A 19453-nucleotide genomic window follows, 5' to 3' on the forward strand; every position below is an offset into this window, starting at 1 on the left:
CGTTATTGTAGCATTTAAAATCTGACACTTAAAAACTTGCAAGTTGCCGGTCGATATTCACAATTAAAAGTCGGAGCGTTAAAAGTTAAACGTGTAGGTTCGTTTGATAAAGAAACGAGTGGATAAATTCGTAATAGCCAGTTGTATTAAAATCAGTATAAGTACAAGTACAGATACAGAGATACTGTGTGCCAATTGTAGTCGTCGCTCGCTCAATGATATTATGCCGATCGAATAAAAGACAATAATACTCTGTCCTAGGGAGCACGTTCATACATTTATATCGACGGACGTTACCACAAAAAGTTAACCTTCTTATGTAACTCCGGCTGAAGATTGCAAGAAACGGCATAACAATCTGCCCAGAGTTCATTTTCCCCTAGACCTTGTAAACCAAAACAATCGTTAGTATTCAAAGGCACAATAATATGGGTCTCTCCCAGATTTGAATTTTCCATTTCCACTTGAACTTTTTTACTCTCATGTGCCGCTACAGTTGAGTTGCGATCTATGGTTTCTTTGAGGTTTTTCATCTTCATTATCAATAATCATCATCATCAATCATTTTATCATCAATGGAATATGATTCAGTCAGAATATTTGACTTTGAATTTAAAATTCTGTATAAACATTTGTACTTTGACGTAAATCCATAATTTAAATAGCAATTCAATCTGAGCCTTAAAACTGTATTGGTATAACTCAGGATACATCACGGTCTAATTTGTGTCTCGTGTATTTAGTAATTAGTGTATTTGAAAGGTATTTAGAGTATTATCTTTCCATTGCCTTATGACTTCTTTGCGTCGTTCATGCATGTTCTTGTACCCACGTATTAATTTTTATTCTTGGAGGCCGACTACGAAATCAGAGAAGACATACTGTGATACTTTGGGAGATGTACTTTGAGGGCTGTGGACAGATATCCCTTAAGAATTAATCTAGTGAATCATTAATATGAAGGAGCAATGTCAAGAAGGTATAATGCAATGACTAGGTAATACTAGGTATAATAAAAAAAGCATATCTACTTTCACTCACTTGTATCCATTACACGAGATAAAAACATCTCTGAAAAATATAGAATTGTGAAAGAGGAAGCTTTGTGTTTCAAATTGCCGAAGAACAGGTTTATAAGCCGAAATGGATTGTAGTATGGTCTTTTTTCATGAAATTACAATAGCTTGAATATAGACAATCTTTTTATCTAAAATTTAGCGATGCTTTAATTTTCCACACCAGTGTATATAAACTTTTCTAGGCCAATCTCCAATGTTCGAGCTTGGAGAAGATGAAATCGAAGTTGGACAGGGAATTCATGGAGAGGCTGGATATGAAAAAATGAAATTGAAACCCTGCAGTGAAATAGTTGCATTCATGCTCAAACGCTTACGCGAGGCATTATCTTTGAAGAGTGGAGACTCAGTTGCAGTTATCATTAATAACTTCGGAGCGTTAAGTCAACTGGAACAAGGAATTGTAGTTTATGATGTTGTGAAACATCTTCGTAAGTAACAATCAAATATTTATACATAAATTTTTTATGCAAAGACATATATTGCATATTTTATACTTACCTGGCGTGTTTATCCTGACCAATTTAGTTAGTTCCTTATAATTCCGTAAACCAATAAAAATAATAATATGTCACTGTTCGACCGTTCGCGGAGAGACGCGTTCGCGGTAGATCGCGCCAAAGGGAGTCGTAAATTTCCGTTACGATTATCGATCCCATATTTCGTTTAGGATAATAGAAGTGGTTGTACTGATTATAACACTGATGTAACAATTTACAATATACACTTTATTCCAACAACTTAATGGATATAATATTCAATATAACAGTTGATATATCGACAGACGGTATACAAGTTAAGACGGAGTTCGAGATACACGTAAGTACGGTGACTGATCAGAGAACAAACAGAAAACTAAAAAACACCTGTTCTGTGACGGCGGTATTTATACTAAACCGGGTATGGTCGCTGGTCGCTCAGGAAAAGTAGAAAAACCCACGTCCCCAATTTTTATTGGCTGAAACAATAGCCCCAAGGAATGTCTCGATTTGACCTCTATGTTGCAGCAATTGAGGGCCTTGACGTTAAAGTAAAAAAAGATATTTAGTTTTATGACCGTGCCTTAGGATTATTGCAGTCTAACCTATGATCTTTGCACCGCTAGTGGCCGTCCCGACCGAGGGACGGATTTTAGCCCGTGCCAGATAACGGGACGTAACAGTCATTGTTAGACCGTTTATCCACGATTGTTTATTCCGCCGATTATTCACGCGACTCAAGATGAAGGAGTTGGAGCTTTAAAATTCCCGATGGTAAATCCAACGAGGAGATAACAGCGATGATCGTGTATCTAATCGTTTTGTCGGGGTTGGATTGATTTAAGATAAATCAAACCGAAAAAACGGGGGATTTAGTGTGATGAAATAACAAGAGTTTTTATTTAGTGAAATCGAAAATAAATTATATTAATTCTGACGAAATACAAGAGTGTTTGTGCAATAAAGTATAGTTCACATTCGCGAGTACTTCCTGTTGAAACGATATTCTCAAATGTGATTAAGCTTCGGGCAAAGTATTACGATATTCGAGAATGCGAAATAACTATTTTTTGAACTCTCTCGACTTATTATTGCCGCAGCCTCAGCGATTTCAAACTGCGTGACGCTGCTGTCAAAAAATAGTATTGTTTTTCTCTTTTATAGTAGGCTGTCCTGTCTCGACAACATCGTACGTTATGCAATATTTTCTCATAAAGTCAGACCATATTTAGAATACTCGATTATTTGTTGAGTGCTTCCTCTTGTATGAGAATTGAGGAGCTAAATTTAGTGAACTGTTTTAACTTCAAGCGGCATATACTGGGTATATTACCGAAACTGGCGAAGATCTAACCTGAGGTTTCTAATAGTCATCAATGTTGAATATAGACCACATGAACTCCTATATTTGCAAATGATATATTTTGAATGATTGTTTACGCGTAAGATGCAATGGTAGATGCTTTCAAATTAAGATAGCTCATCTTGATAGAGTTCATCACATCATTATTTGTAACATGCATTGTATGATAAACAGGCAGCAAACATATTAGAAATTCTTTTACATTTTTTTTAAAACAAATATCTGAAATAATAAAGAAGCATTATGCCAGAGTTGATTGACAAGTAATGTCGTACACTCCTCTGTATCCCGAGAACAAAAGGCAATTATCAAAAGGAAATAAAGTTTTTAAATGTAATCACCGTTATCTTCGATTTTTGCCAACACGTGACAAGTTTTTTCATTTCCACAAAGAAGAATTTTGCCAGTCTACTTTTGATAAAGGACTTCACTGGTGTCTTGATTTCATTGTCTAACTTGAAATGAATACCCTTCAAAGTCCTCCACAATTGTGGAAAGGAGAGGAAATCCGAAGGAACCGAGTCTGCATTATAAGGCGGATGCGGAACGACTACAAATTTCAAACTCGCAGGACTATCAAGTATTGAGTGTGCGATGTCTGGTCGAGCATTGTCATTCTGCAATAATATTGTGCTAGCGATATTCGAATTTCAATGAATGTTGCAAGTTGAAATTAGGACTTAGCTTAAAAAAAAAAACGCATTGTCAATCGAGAAAAATAGGGAAAGGAAAAGAGGACTTAGAAAAAAAGTTTATTTCTTTGCATTCTGAAAAGGTATACGACTTCGATATAATTGCAGTATTTCTGCAAATACAAGAAGATCAGAGAGTGCTCTGACGACGCTACGATGCAGAAGAGCTCATCAGGCCCGGACGCAATTCCTTCTTTTTTCTTTTTCCTTTTATGTGCTGGAAATATCCAAAAAACACTCCATAGCCCCTAAAGAGAAGATGCAATTAGTGTGGGATTCTTACTTCTCTTTACTTCAACTCTTTCGGTATCCGTCTTCGAGCATGATAGGAGGGGCACAGTGAATACTGAGGTACATCACCAGTACCTCCCGTGCCCTTGTCTTTGTTTTTACAAAAGTCTGGAGCTGGATGGACTGCTCCTCTCCATGCACATCCGGTGCAACCATCTTTGGGGGCTCGATTGTGTGCAATAACAAACCGGACCCCTATCCGAGTTGTTTGCAGCCACGGCGGATACGGAAGCCACCATTTTTCTGAGCTATTGTTTTTTCCAGAGTACTCCCGCACGGCCAGGGTGACTCGCCACAGTCTCCGACTAGTTCTCGATAGCACGCATGTCGCTTAGCCACAGCCACTGTCAGTGTTCTTGGTACTCTTCGCTCGGAGTATTTTCTTTCAGTGTGTTCGGTTCCGTTCCATTGTTGCGCTACTTTTTTCATCCGGTCGTACATCACCGTTATTTCTTCGTGTACAGTTAGGCGGCCCTAAGCCATGGCGATGGACAGACTGGCGAAAGTCGATGTCCCTTTTCGCCACAGTGCCTCTTCTTCGCACTGGAAAATTCCCTTGTTGATTCGCAGATTACTTTGCATTCACGGACCTTCTCCTGAAGTTTGGTGACAGAAAAAATATTTTTTCCACTTTTGTGGAAATCGAACCTGAATTCTCGGAGTGACTCTACTACTGAGGCCTATTTTTTTCTTTTCTTTTTACGTGGTATGGTATTTTTACCCACTAAAACTCTCACAATGACTTTCATTGAGCGCGATGAGGTAGCCACATGAACTCAACGGATATCATCCCCGCGCCACTGTTCTTCTCAGAGAGGTGTTCTTTCTCTAAAAAGACGATTTTATTCCCCCTTCCCACCTCCGGAGGTAACTGACGTCTACACCAACTTTGACATCCGAGTCCTCGCCCGAATCGCTGCCACTCCGACCGCCCTGCGTGAAAAGAGAGTGTTTAGTACCCTCCCATGTTGCCCACTTCGCAGTCAGATCAACCGGTCGGAGTACTTAGTTCCAACGACGACTAGAAGCTTCCATTGTGACGCTCTCTCGCCTTTTACGCGCGCCTGCGTGAATTACTCGGGTTCGTTGGCTCGCCATACTCAATGGGCTTACGCATGCTGGGCTCAACTGCATAATTGCGGTTCGTTCCCCGGCGAAATCCCGCTGTCCCTCTGCGGAGCCCCGCAGGAAGTCCAAACCTAACCCAACCTAATTCAAATCGACTTATGAAGATCGAATTCTTGAAAGATGTAATGGACAAATCTTTATATCCTACAGGTTAGGTAGTATTCAAACGCTGTGAAGTGAATCTTGGGTATTGAATTTGGGGTTAAATTCATATGTACTAAGCTTTATTTTTGCTCATAATGCTTTTCTGTAATTTTACGCCAAACTTTTAAAGTGAGAGAAAAAGTAGAAAAAAAATTACAAAACTTGAAAAACGGTTTGATACCATGTATCATAAATTTAACAATAAAATAAATTTAGCTGAATAAATAATCTTAATGATAAACTTAATTAATCATTGTAATGTTTTACAAGGAATGTTTGTTAATACAGGAAGTATGAATATAGAGCCTCTTCGTGTGTATGCGGGGTTACTGATGACGTCATTGAACAGTGCTGGAGTGCATATCACTCTTTTAAAATTATCCGAAGATAATAAAGGTTTCTTCCTCGGTTGCCTAGATGCACCTACTGTTGCACCAAAGTGGCCAGGTTGCGTATATAGTATTTCTACAGAAAGTGCACGAAAGGTTGTTCAAGATCTAGTAGTACGGACAGTGGAAACAATTGGAATGGAAATTACTCTCGAATTACAGAACTTATTAAAGCACTGTTTGAAAAGTGCTTGTGAAAGTATCATTCAGAAAGAAACTCATCTTAATGATCTAGATAGAGGATGTGGAGACGGTGACACAGGATCGACGCTTAACAGACTTGCTACTGGTATGTATGCCACATCATGTCTAGGAATAAATACAAAATTTCCTTCATTATTTAATGATGATCGTTGAACCCTTCTACCAAGATGCAACATTATTGGTCTGCATTTTATCGGTGTATACCATCCTTTTTATTAATTATTATGTATTAAGGTCTTATGTAAGTCCTAAACTCCTAATACTAATAACTCCTAAACTTAAGTAAGCCTGAAAAATTGTTAACAATTTATTCAAATATTTAAGAATTATTATCCTATTTGAAACTTTGAATTATAGAGAATTCATATATTGAACGTTCAATTTGATATAATAAAATCTAATTTTTTTCTCTTCATCTATCTTCCGATCACTGTTTTGATCAATTTCAACATTTATGTTGTGTAACAACTACTCGGGTTTATGTCACGGATGCTATTTTGCTGAAATGTTCTAAATCCTTTGGTTTTCGTTTAATTTTTCCTTTTTGGAATCGAAGATTGAGATCTAGAAATTACTTTGTGGTTGCAGAATTACATATCTACGAACCAGACGAGTTACTAGACCCTTGCCTTTACACATGTACAGCAATGGCGCAGCATAAACCCGTAATTCACACATAGAAAATCAGTGCATGAAATTCCTCCTTGTTGTACCTAACTCACATCTCTCTCTTTCTGATTTTGGAATACCTTAGTGAGTTCGGGTATTAAACGAATTGCCTAAGTGGCAAGATAGCCACTGATTTAATTAAGTAATCACCCAACGTCATATCCAATAGGACGAACACGTCCAGATAGGAAGGTTTATTCTAATAATAGATTGTAAGGGTTTTTTTCAAATAAGAGTTTGTAAGATATCTTCAATTGACAGTCAATAAGATATATTTTCCAATAAATAATATTTATTGGAAATATTTTTTATTTTCCAATTTCCTAGCTAAAACATTTTTGAAAATTTAAAAAATATTATTTTCATTTAAAAATATTATTATCAAGTTTTGAAGATCAATATCAAAATGAACTACAGATATACTAAATATTACACTATATGTTGATCCATTTCGTAAGTTTCTAACAATGCCTCGTGATTATTTTCGTTTTGTACGAATCAATTACGATACGATAATTATTTCTAAACAAAACACATAACAAATTTACATATCATAAATTAACTACAATTTGAAGAAATATGATGACATTTCTTTAGATTTTTAAACACAACATGTTAGATAAAAAAGTGCGAAGTGAAACTAGTTATCATATACAAGGTATATGATAGCCAGAAAAAAATGATATTAAAAAAAAGAGATGAATAATTCAAACATATTCACGACCATATCTTTTTTGGAAAAATGTACGTGCATAATTAGAAAAAATGTATTAATTAAAGAAGGTACACAAATTTATTTAGTTTAAACTCCATTACTTTAAACAGTTCATATAATGCTTTTTAGTCGTTTTTATGAACGACTTAAGTTGATCTTTGATTATTGCTTTACAATTTACTCTCTTTTGTCCATTTACATTTTCTATAAACTTTAAATGTTATGGCTATACCTTATCTTTAATTAAATCCATAGGAAAAATCTGAATTAAATTCCCAATATTTCCGACAAATGGTGCTCCAGTGCATCCAGGATTGTTATGCAATTATTTGTACGTACATATTGCAATAGGTACTTTGGATAGGCTCATTCAACTTGAACCCTGTAGTTATAAAACACCTACTGCAAACATATATTTTCTAGAAAAACGAGTATAGAAATTCATATTTTAATAATTCCCTCAATTTGTCATATTTTTATTAAAGGCAATGTAGTATAGAAATATGTGTATAATATACAGATTTTGTATTAAAACTGTTGGATTGGTAATGAGACAAGTCTATTTAAGAAATTGGGGTTTAAATAACAAGAGAGACTTGACTTAGTAAATAATATTTTAATATAAAAAAGGTATCTTTTCATAAATTTTATATATCTCCAATGATTATCATAATATTACTTCTTGTTGCTTACAAAACATGCACACGACATACGCGGCGACCCGGTTCTGATAAAATTTACTAAAGAATTGCCTGATGCATGTGCGCTCGCATACCCTTAAACAAAACAGAAATAAATATATGTATGCAATATCATTCCTGACTTATGCATATATTACAAGAAGAAAAAGTCAAGGAGAGCTATATCAAAACTTAAACATTATTAGTAAAGGAGATATTTACGTGTTTGGTTTTGGCAACGTAAACACGCCCTGTATATAATTAATTACTAGACTGTTGATTTTTATGTATTTATGAAAAATTATAATGTGCAGAAGTATACAAAATGAGCATAATATGCAGAAATGTATTAAATATCTGACATAAAATACACATTTTGTAATATTTCGGTGATAAATGAAGTAAATTTTTATTGAGATTTTATTTTTTACTTATATTCGTACAAATATGAATTTGAATAAAAGTCTGCAGTTTATTAATTAACATAATTTTTTTTATACAAAAAAATACGGTCGAATTTAACTAAATTTTTTTGATAAATATTTATTTGCAGGAATTTTAGGAAATCTAGACAAGTTTCAATTCTCACATCCATCGTCAGTTTTTACTGAACTAGCTCATATAGCCGAAGAAGAAATGGGTGGCACTTCTGGAGCATTGTACTGCTTATTTTTTACTAGTATTACCACAGAATTAGTTTCACTTTCTGAAAAAAAAGGTTGGCTGCAAATTTGGGCACGTGCATTTCGCAGTGGTCTAAATTGTTTAATAAAATATGGGAAAGCGAAACCGGGTGATAGATCCATGGTGAGTTTTTAGAAATATTTACTATATAACATTATAATAAACTTTCGATAACTTTCCAAGCATATCCGGGATTTCAATAGTTGATGTTTTACATTGTAAATAATTAAATCTGCATATTATGTTATTTAAATTTTGCTACGCCACTTGTGACATGACCGATAATCTTTTATGCTTCTATGATATTTTCGTTAGTTGTCACTAGGACGACGAATCGAATACATGTGTATATTACACTGCACAATAACAAAAGCTTATCTTGAATGCTGCTCACTTAATTTCAGTATCGAACTGTACTATAATTCGGACTTATCGATACACTTTCTACACTTTCTAAATGGTTAGATTATCAAATGTGTCACATTATTTGATTGTACTTGTAAAACAGTAAAATGGAGAACAATAACTTGCAGAACAACAATGATGTATAGCAATATAATTTATTAACAAAAACAAAATATGTATAACCTGTTAAAAAACGTAGTGGATAACATTTATAGGGTGTAATTCTATGTATTAAGGTAATGAAGAAACTTCGTGTACGGAAATGTCGTTTATTTTTCAAATTTTATATAATCTAATTGTACACTAGGAATATGTTAGCAGCTGCCGTAGGTTAATTAATTGACTGATAAACTTTCTGTCTATTTCATTCACACTCTATTTTCTTATTTTACTTCCTCACGTATTACGGGCACTCTGTATATCTTCTTCTTTACTACTTGTACGAGGTAAGTTGCTGTCCATGTATCGTTCGATTGGAGGATTCCTATGCAGCCCGCTAGTTAGGCTGACCTACTTTCATTCGTGTAAGGACGTGTTTGCTCGTGCACAGGGATATTTCGGCTAATTCTTAATTGTCAATAACTAAAAAACAAAGCTGAAGATGCAATTTTCAATTCTTGATTTTCATCTTATTTTAGCTTTAAGAAACACCCCTTACATTTTTTACACCTATAGCAGTACAGTCTGTATATAAATTGTCGAATTCTGATGTGAAATCTTTTAGAGATCGTTCGGCTTCTTATCATTGAAACATACGTCCGCTGTTTGTCAACTAATCCAAATGAGCCCAGGTATTGCAGTACGAAAGCTAAATTAATTTTTATTTTTTTTAACTGATTTATTTAAATCTGAGTCTTGTGAGATGTTTTGTTGTTTCTCAATTTGTTCCTTATTTTTACACTCAATGAATTCACAGCAGAGCGATCCAAAACGAGGTAATAGAGATCAATTTGTAGAAAGTGATCGATAACAAATTTTAAAGTACGATGTAGAGAAGAAAATGTTTAATACATTAAAAATGAAAATTACCAGGCGAAATAAAAAAAGGACCGCAATGTTTGTAAAAATTGGAACAATATTACTGTAGTTCATTAATAATTCTGTTAGTTGAATGCGATTGTAAATAAAAAAAATTGCAGTTATATATCAGATAATCCTAATCCAAATAATCCAATATAATACAAAAAAATTGAGCTATATGTGGGTATAGAACCGGCTGCACTTGCTTGTTTGGAAGGACGGCTTCAAAGGCGTGCAAGGACATGATATCATTGTGCGAAAATCCGCGAGGCACGTTTTCCTCTTGTCTCATTTCATTTCGCTTGTCTTCTTCTTATTGTAACACCAACTTTAAGATCTTTCAGCGATAACCACACTGCCTAATTATACTTCTAATAACAGCTCAAAGGAGACTCGCGTCGTTTGATTGTAGCAGTAAGCGTATATATTTAACTGTTGCATTTTTCAATATTGTTGCGACCACTATTTTCGAGTTAAGTGGATAGCTCTGTATACCAATGTGTGATTAGAAATCATAACTGTCTACAGAATTAACCGTTGCGTAGCGTTTTTGGCGTTTCTGTGCCAGGTATATTTTTATGTCAATATAAAATATTGCTAATTATTTACAAAGCGGACGACTTCACAGACTTATGTGAGCTTGAAATATGCTGTCAAGATGAATATATCAAATAACTTCTTCCTGTAATGACGGTAACATATACAGGAAAAAGGTGTCCAGAATGTCGATAGTGATAACATTTTTCAAGATTATTGAAATCGATAAGGTCATCTGCTTTGTAAATAATTAGCAAAATATTTTATCAATGTCATTGAAAACACAATTTAATATGTTTATTAAACTATTTAAATATGAAACTAATTTTAATATAACTAAGCGTCGTTTTTAGCGTTTCCGTGCTAGATTGCGTCACACCGCGTATCTCGTTTCGCGTACTATCGATTTTGTGAGGGATCGTTAGCAATCAATTTGTCACGCATTTCGAGTACAGCTCGTCGTTCACATCAGAATCAAGCACTTCTAGTTTTAATGTGTTTATTACTATTTCAGTTACAGAAATATGCATGTAGAAATTATACGAAACGCCACATATAAGCATACAGTAGATACAATATATCTGGAGTTCCGAAGATGGCGGCATACAGAGAGGAGACGCGTTCACGTCGCTTTATACTCTGCAACCTAAATTATAAGGAAAATAAGGAAAGGCGACAAAAGAAGTTGACTAGAGTGTTGTGCCAGTGTGTGTCTACAAAAGTGCGCAAGAAAACTGGTAAAGGAAGGACTGGATGGGATAGGGAAGTACAGAAAATTCAGCCCTGTCGACGAGGCAATAAGGAGGCCATATTGGGGCAACTTCGGAAACAACTCGAGAGCACGTGCGCTCTGAACCCCACTGTGTCGGCATCTCACGATCATGGCGGTTCGGGAGTTGACTGCCAGGCCACCAGATGGGCTCCTGCATCTGGCGAGGATAATATTAGCAGGAGAGAGGAGATGGAGGAAGGAGTGGAGCCTGCGTCAAAGTTGACCAGGAAATTCAAGAGAATTGCAAATAAGATGGACATACCAGAGGGTTCGGGCATAGACCGGGTCATGGCGCCAAGCGCCGGATCATACACCGGAACCATGGCAGGATTCTCGCAGAGAAATGCGAGTTCGGACGTCGAAGAGGCGCTGGCCTATGGGGCTTCGTCCTTATCAACGATGTCCAGGAGACGAAAAAGGAAGCTGACATCCACCAAGCGCCAGATGTACCTGTGGAGCTGGTCTTGGAGATAAGAACGTCCTCGATAGTTGACATAGGAGCTGAGCTAATTCGGCGGATCGAGGAGATAATGTAGGTGGCGACGACATCGTCCAATCTGAAAAACACATATATCAAGACTTTAAAGGAAGCGACAAGCATCATCGCCGCTGGTACGATGGAGCTGACAAGGAGGACGGGGTCCGCCTGCGGCATTGGAGCTGCTAGGCTGGCGGAGATACGTGTGGCGGAGCTGGAGAAGGAGATCGAGGTCTTTCGGAAAGAGCAAACCAGAAAGGCCGTATGCGGTCGCCAGGACAGTGCACGGTGTAACGCTTCCACTTAAGAGCTGGGCCTCCCAAAAAGGATGATGGGGGGGGGGAGTGTCTTTCCGTCCTCGAGAGAAAATTTGAGGAGCTCGGGTCTTCGCTAATGAATGCCTCCAACGCCTAGAAGAACGCCTACAGGACTGGCGACATAGCCGAGAAGCACGGACGAGGAAGGCAACTACGGCTGCAGGTAATGCCGCCCAATTATCATCGCCCTCGAGGGGGCAGGAGGGTGGTGATTGGAAAGTGGTCGAGCCTAGGAAGAAGAAGAACGGTATGAAGAGACCAGGCGCCGGGGACTTTGCAACTACCCCCAAAAGCAAGGCCGGTACATCTAGTGTCTACCGCCGTTGCAGCTTTAGATAACGGGTTCGTATTTCTGCGAAGTAGCCATACTGGACCCAGACACCCCTAGGGCCATAGGGGTTGGATTTACTCGGTACCCAGACCTTGCTACCCTTATTAGTTAGGCCTACAGGGGCTTTCACTCGTCTCAGATCGAACGGGGCTTCTTTCCTAGCCCTATAGTCTCTCCAGGACGGTTCCGGAGCAGTTAGGACGCTGCTCACTCAGGGACGCCCATTTAGGGGAGCCAATACCTCTTAAATCGGTCGTGTTGCCAGCATTTGGTCATCAACCACTACCCCCACGAGTCCAACCCAAATTGGTCGAGCTGAGGGGTCGCAACTCTCTCCGGGCTTCAGTCGACCTCCGTGGTTTCAACTTTAGTCATTGGTGGGACTATCGGTGTGGATGTACGGTCACGTCACTGCCGGTCGGAGATCCTGTTAGCCGAGCTCAACAGTTTCAGATGGAACTTATGTAAGCGGGGGCCTCAAGGCAACAGGCATCGGTTAACGCCGATGGTCCGCTACCCGCGACTTACCCCGATGGTCCCATCCTTGGCTTCAGGATCGTGGGTGCGCTACTACCTAAGGCTACGTAGAGAGAGTGTAACCGTACTTAAACGCCTTACACTCCCGGCGACCTCCCCTGCCACCTGGATCTTCAGAGGTGGCCTTGGATCAACCCGGATAAGTTGTCCGATGATAGCAGCGCGGAAACTAATCCGAGCGGGAGGAGTTGCTCTGGGCTAGTCAATGGCAAGGGTCGAAACCATCCAGAAGAGGCTCCTGCAATGCTACAGATGCTTAGAGCTGGGACACGTGAGAACGACTTGTGGCTCGACAGTAAACCTGAGGCATTTATGGTGCAGGTGCGGAGGCACCGATTACTGGACTGAGATCTGCCCTGTCTCCGTGTCCGAGTGCCTGGTCTGTGAGTCGCTCGGTGCGCCCGCCGACCACAGAATGGGAGGGTATTCCGCCGAAAACTGAAAGAACGAGCCAGATTCGGGAGACTGCTGCGGACAGGAGGCATGGCGATAGCGCGAGAGACCTACCAGGATCACAAGTGTGGTAGGTGGCCGGGGGAAGGCCATGGATTTGGTAAAGTAGATTCATGCGGCTTCTGCAGACCAACCTGGGGGGATCGTGACGGGTACAAAACATGCTCTTCCAAACGATAAGGGAGAGCAGGGTTACCTTGTCAGTAGTAACGGGACCCTGTCGTGTACTAGACACCCCTGACTGAGTCGGAAACCTGGATAGCTTGGTCGCCGTGATGTGGACTTCAGCGCCGGGCACGTCTACCGCCAGAGTCCTGCCCGAGTATGGCAAGGAGTATGTAGCGATCGTGTGGGCTGGTATGGTGGTGGTAGACGTATATGTCTACCTGGACGGGGTTGCCGATTACGTGAGACGATAACTTCCCCTTCAGGTTCTCGTCCTGAGGGACTTTAATCGTGGCCGGGTACTGACAGATCGGGTTACGGTTCTCGGGCTCCCATTATTTAACAAGTGCTCCACCAGCACATGCGTAGCGTGAAGGGGGTGTTCTGTCGTCGATATTACATAGGGCATCCCCAAAGCGTTTCGACGAGTCTCAGGCTGGAGAGTAGCTGAGGAGGTTGAGACTCTCTTAGACCACCCCCTATATATTCATGAGAAGTGGAGTCGGAGACAATGCCCGCGGAAGAGGCCCGCGGCATACGGGGAGTGGAACGCTCCTGCTTGTCACCAAGATGGCGCATCAAAGATAGAGACAGCGAAATGCTCCAGGCATTTGTGGCGGCCTTGAACTGGGACGCTTTTACAGAGGAGTCAAGCGTTGACAAGGAGGCATGAGCGCGGCATGTGATGCGTCGATGCCGCGCTCCGTGTCTGGTACTAGACAGAACGGGACTGTGTACTGGTGGACTTCGGAGATCGCAGAGCTGTTGGTAAAGTGCGTTCAGGCTCGCAAGCGGTTTCAGAGGGTCCGTCGTCGGCGGCTTCGCGACGAGGAAAACATCTCCCTCTGCTACGAGGCATATAGAGAGGCGCGACACATCTTACAGCAGAAGATCAAGATTGCTAAAGCCCGATTATGGATGGACCTCTTTCAGTCGGTCGAATGGGATCCGTGGGACAGATATGGGCCCGGCATTGCAAAGGGGGACAGGCTGGGGCAGCCCTGAACAGTCTCGATTTGGACAGTAGAGTAGTGGGAGGAACTGGGGGTCGCGGAGGAGGAGATACTGGATGCGGCGAGGAGAATGGCCACCCACGACGTGGTGCCAGGCCCGGACGTTGTGCCGGAACGGGTATGGATGGAAACGATGGGGTTCATGGCTGTCAGATTATGACAGCTATTTACATGGTGTCTGAGGGAGGGTGCCTACCATCGGACATGGCGCGTGGCGAGGATGGTCCTGCTTCGGACGGAGGGACGACCGACGGACTCGCCATTCGCATATCGTCCGGTGTACCTATTAGATGAAGTGGGCAAGCTCTTCGAAAGAGTCATTGCCGCCCGTCTGGAGGCCCACATATCGGGGCGAGTGCCCGGTTGGCACGAAAGCCAGGACGGCTTTCTGCGGGGCCGCTCGACGGTGGATGCGGTGAACCAGGTACAGGAGATGTCACGGGCCATGGTTTTCCGCGGTGGAGTAGCGCTGGAATTCTCTTTAAACATAGTCAATGCGTTCAACACCATACCCTAGGATGGGATAGTGGAGGCCCTAGAATTCTTCGAGTTGCCCCTCTACATTCTTCTACATACAGCGGTGGCGCTCCGATCTACTCGCCGAAGATCAGGTCCGTGGCCACCGGGCCGTTAGATCGGTCCTTCCAAATTGGGAGTGTTGAACGGACTGTTGGGAGCTCCCGTTATTCTTCCGGATGACGCAGGTGTTCGCCGGGTATGGATTATTTGGTGAATATCTGCAGAAAATTGAAGGATTGGTGACGAACATCTGTCACTACTGCGGAGAAGGCAAGAACACGGCCGAGCATACGCTGGAGTTTTGTCCGGTGTGGGAGGCCCGTCGTCGTGTTCTGCGACTAGCGATTGGCGAAAGTTTGGACCCCTCGTCAGTCGTGGAAAGTGATGCTGAGAGGGCAACAAGAATTCCTCGCAGTCTGCTCCTATTGCGAAGGAGTAATGTTCGTAAAGGAGCGCACAGAGCGGGAGAGGTTTCTCGTATTTCACCCTTGTCGGGTTTCGCGCCGAAGGGCGGCCCTGCGCCGCCCTAGGTAATCATTGGGGCCGACATGCCAAGGAGGATCTGGGATCTCCTCAGACTTGCAAGACGGCTCAGAGGATAGCGTTGAGAGGGGAGGTCCCTCCCAATGTCCGAATTAACCTAGGAACGACTCCCCCAGAATGCGAGAAGACGCAGGAGTGCTCCGGTAGTTGTTGATGTTGTCGTTTTTTGGTAACGGGTGCTTACCTCGGCTAGAATGCCACACAGTACCCGGGCACCCCTAGGACCATAGGAGTTGGGGTTACGCCCAATCAGCACACAAGGTACCCAGTACCATGCTACCTGGATTAGTTAGGCCTGCAGGGGCTTTCACTCGTATCATGTCGAACGGGGCGCTTTCTAAGCCCTACCGTCTCCCGGGACGGTTCCGGAGCAAGTGGGACGCTGCTCACTCGCCGAAGGCTATTGGGGGGAGCCAATACCCCTTAAATCGGCTCTCTTGCCAGCATCTTGGCCATCAACCACTGCCACCATGAGTCCAAACTCATAACTGTCCGAGTCGAGGGCTCGCTACACCCTCTGGGCTTACACTTGGCCCCCGTGGTACCATTCTTAGTCATTGGTGGGACTATCTTGTAGATGTACCGCTACGTCTCTGCCGGCCGGCGATCTGCTAACCGTGCTCGGTAGACCTAGATGAGACTCACGTTAGCGGGAGCCGTAAGGTACATAGTACCCGGCAACATATCCCGACGGTCTCATCCTTCGCATCAGGATCGGTGCGCTACTACCCAAGGCCGCTCTCCCGGTGACCTCCCCTGCGGTGTACATAGAGGACTCACATAAGTAGAACGCTTGCCGCGGCGGTCCTCCGTGGCTGCGGGAACGTGGGTTTGCCAGCCCCCATAGACTCACATAAGCGAGTCCTCCCTGCGGAAAGTGCTCCGGTAGTAATTCGAAAGAGGTCCCGGGGCATCCCTGTTGAGCGTCAGGCTGACCACGGTGGGATTTTAGTCGGTTAAGTCCGATACTACCCCGCCGCTTCCCAGGAGTGGCAGGGTATCCATGAGGATTTCCCCACGTATAAAAAAAAAAGATACAATAAATCTGTATGGCTCTATTAACAGTTCTCGCAGTTTAAGTGGGGTTTCAAATTAGGTGTAAAATCTGGTAGTGAATATTTTTAATTCGTCCAGTTCTTAAGTATATATATTATCTCCTTATTGTACGGATTTCTTCCAACATAGTAGATGAGTGAGATGCTATCCGCATTCCGGATCCGACAATTTTTACCTACACGATATCCGATTTTCGTAACTTTTTGAAAATAAAGAGAATTTGAGAACGCGCGGTATTTAATGCAGTCATTATTTGAGACATCTTTAATTTTCACCCAATAACTCCTTATTTGCTTCAACTCAAGTAAATAAATTCTCATAATATTCATATAGCTATACAATTCTAAATTACTATTCTAGTTTTTAAATTGGAACTAGGAGAGTTGAATCATCTTGTGCATTGTTTTAGATATTTCCTCTCGGCGAGCTTGTTTCTCTCCATCGTGCTAGAGAAGATATTGAATCATATGAGCATTTCATATATAATTATGGACCTAACTAATAATTTATAATATAAAAGGTATGCACTGTTGTTTAAAAATTTGAATATAATAATTTTTTGTTTGACAGCATGGTTATTTGAGCTATAGAGAGTTCCAATCTTAAATCATTTAGAAATCTTAATTTTTTAAAGCGATTAAGACTCAAAAACTTTCTGACTTTAAAAAGATTTAAATCTAAATATTTAATCGAGGATTTATGTTTAATTTTTTTAGGGCAGCTAAATGATTTTTCCAGAATGCTAAATATGCTAGAGTATTTGGCCACATCATAGTTTACTTTGTAATGTTTTGAGAAATAGCCCATATTAAATCGGAGCTTCCAACTATGAAGATAGAACTGAAGCTAGTTAAAAGTATTTTGGGAAATTTTGTTAATTTGGAAAAATTTCCTGTAGGAAGCACATAATAATAGATTATTTGCAACAGCGGTTACAGATTTCTCATCCTGATTGTTTAGGTCAAAGAGTAACAGTAAATCGTCGAAATAAATATCGAAATGCAAGGGTGAATTTATCGTGTCCTATTGAACACCATTATTAAGTCAGAAAACTGTGGACGAACTCATATCACTTGAAGATTTTTTAGACTAGCTTGTAGAACAACGCATCCAACCACACCGTATCCAAGGGGGTTTTCAAGGTCGATTAGCAGTACTCCTACAAATCTATCGGTGTTCGTTGCCCAGCAAATATCATATATAAACTTACTGATAGCATGAATGGTGTTGTATTTTGAATGAAAAGCGAATTAATCGTTAGGAATAATATGATTGAGAATGTAGTGAGAGTTTATTGACTTATTAGCTACTCTGTCAAATGTCTTACTGATATCAGGGAGAAGGTCTCTAACTAAACGGATTTGATAAAATCTACTACCTTTCGAGAAGAGCAGGAGTGACGAAATGACGACTCGCGGAGCAGAGCTGATTGCTCTATAGATTTTCTACCACAAATGAGTTAGTCATCACTCTATGTCTCTTCCTTTAGCAACTAAAGCTAATTCAATTCATATCACTACGGTCAAATACGAATACATCATAATTTATAATTTTTGGCTTATTATAGCCTGTTGTTTTTATTTTACGTAGCTTAAAAGGGCTATTGAGAGAAAATGATTCAACATTTCATTGTATCTTGCATCGAGAGCCGTTATATGTGGAAAGATTATAATATTAAATTCCACGATGAAAACTGTAATGAAAGTTACTAATTTGATTAGAAGTACAAATAATGCATTCACGCCTAAAAAGTTTAAAAACTTCTTACAGGAAATTAGTGCCACGTATGAAGGCCCATCCTTGCATACAGATATACGCTGGTTGAGTTCAGCGAACAGCTTATCCCAATTCTTTTCATTAAGAAATAAAGTAGGCGAATTTTTAAAAAATGAAATAAAAAAGGTGAGGATTTATTGCATTAATTTGAAGATATTTTGTTTTTAAGTGAATTAGCATTTTTGATAGACTTATATATCACCTCAACCATTTAAACCTAAATTTACAAAAGCAGAACCAAAAGATATCAGAATTAATTGAACACATTACCGGCTTCCAGAAATAAATCTACTTATTTACATTAAAAACAGAAACCTCCCAATTTCATCATTTTCCATATCGTAAAGAGATAACAAATGAACACGCAAATGCAAATTTTCAAAAATTCACAGCACCGTTAACAGAAATTACGGAACAATTCCAAACTAAATTTAAAGATTTTTATACATTAAAAATGATATTTTCAACAATCCAAGAAGTTGCAGGATCGAACAACGAGATATTTCATAGAGACTGAAATTATGCAATTTGTAAGGGGATCTGTTCCTACCTAGTAGCAATGAGTATGGATATACATTTTTTTAATTATTATTTGTTAATAAATAATTATATCCTGTGTTTGGATCCACCTATAAGTTTTCCACTTTTCCTACTATGATATGCATAAAATCAAGGTATCGGTTGGCGCTAGTAGACTACTCATCTTCCTTACTAACGTTTCAGTCGATGTACCACCACTTGTTGACGAAACAACAATGCTCATATTGGGTACATACTTTTGTTTGCTTTGGAATAGAAACAATAGATTACAATAGGCCAACAGTTATAAATTATAACTATAACGCATTCCTATCTGATCGTAATAGGGTGAGCAGACATTTAGCTGTTGTCTAAAGGAAGATCTATAGACTAGGGGCTAACTTGCTCATAGTGGGGCAATCGGTTATCTATATGAGTAGTACATGTTATCTGGGCGGAGAAAAAATTCGACTGCTCTGAATTAGAGGGTTGGCTATT

The 19453-nt window shown here is 40.3% G+C and overlaps 1 protein-coding gene across 4 annotated transcripts in view; it reads left to right on the forward strand.

Moving 5' to 3' along the window:
* Positions 1 to 19453, forward strand: part of LOC122566187 (triokinase/FMN cyclase-like) — a 79860-nt gene that overhangs the window by 41565 nt on the left and 18842 nt on the right. For 3 of the 4 annotated variants that reach the window (XM_043723090.1, XM_043723089.1, XM_043723092.1), the window contains exons 7-9: positions 1262 to 1507; positions 5462 to 5851; positions 8384 to 8637. In XM_043723090.1, the coding sequence (XP_043579025.1) occupies positions 1262 to 1507; positions 5462 to 5851; positions 8384 to 8637 (890 nt within the window). Of the gene's footprint in view, positions 1 to 1261; positions 1508 to 5461; positions 5852 to 8383; positions 8638 to 17069; positions 17181 to 19453 lie in introns of all 4 variants that reach the window. The other variant, XM_043723091.1, reaches the window with a different exon arrangement.

Source organism: Bombus pyrosoma, linkage group LG3 (assembly GCF_014825855.1).
Source record: "Bombus pyrosoma isolate SC7728 linkage group LG3, ASM1482585v1, whole genome shotgun sequence".
Lineage (NCBI taxonomy): Eukaryota > Metazoa > Arthropoda > Insecta > Hymenoptera > Apidae > Bombus > Bombus pyrosoma.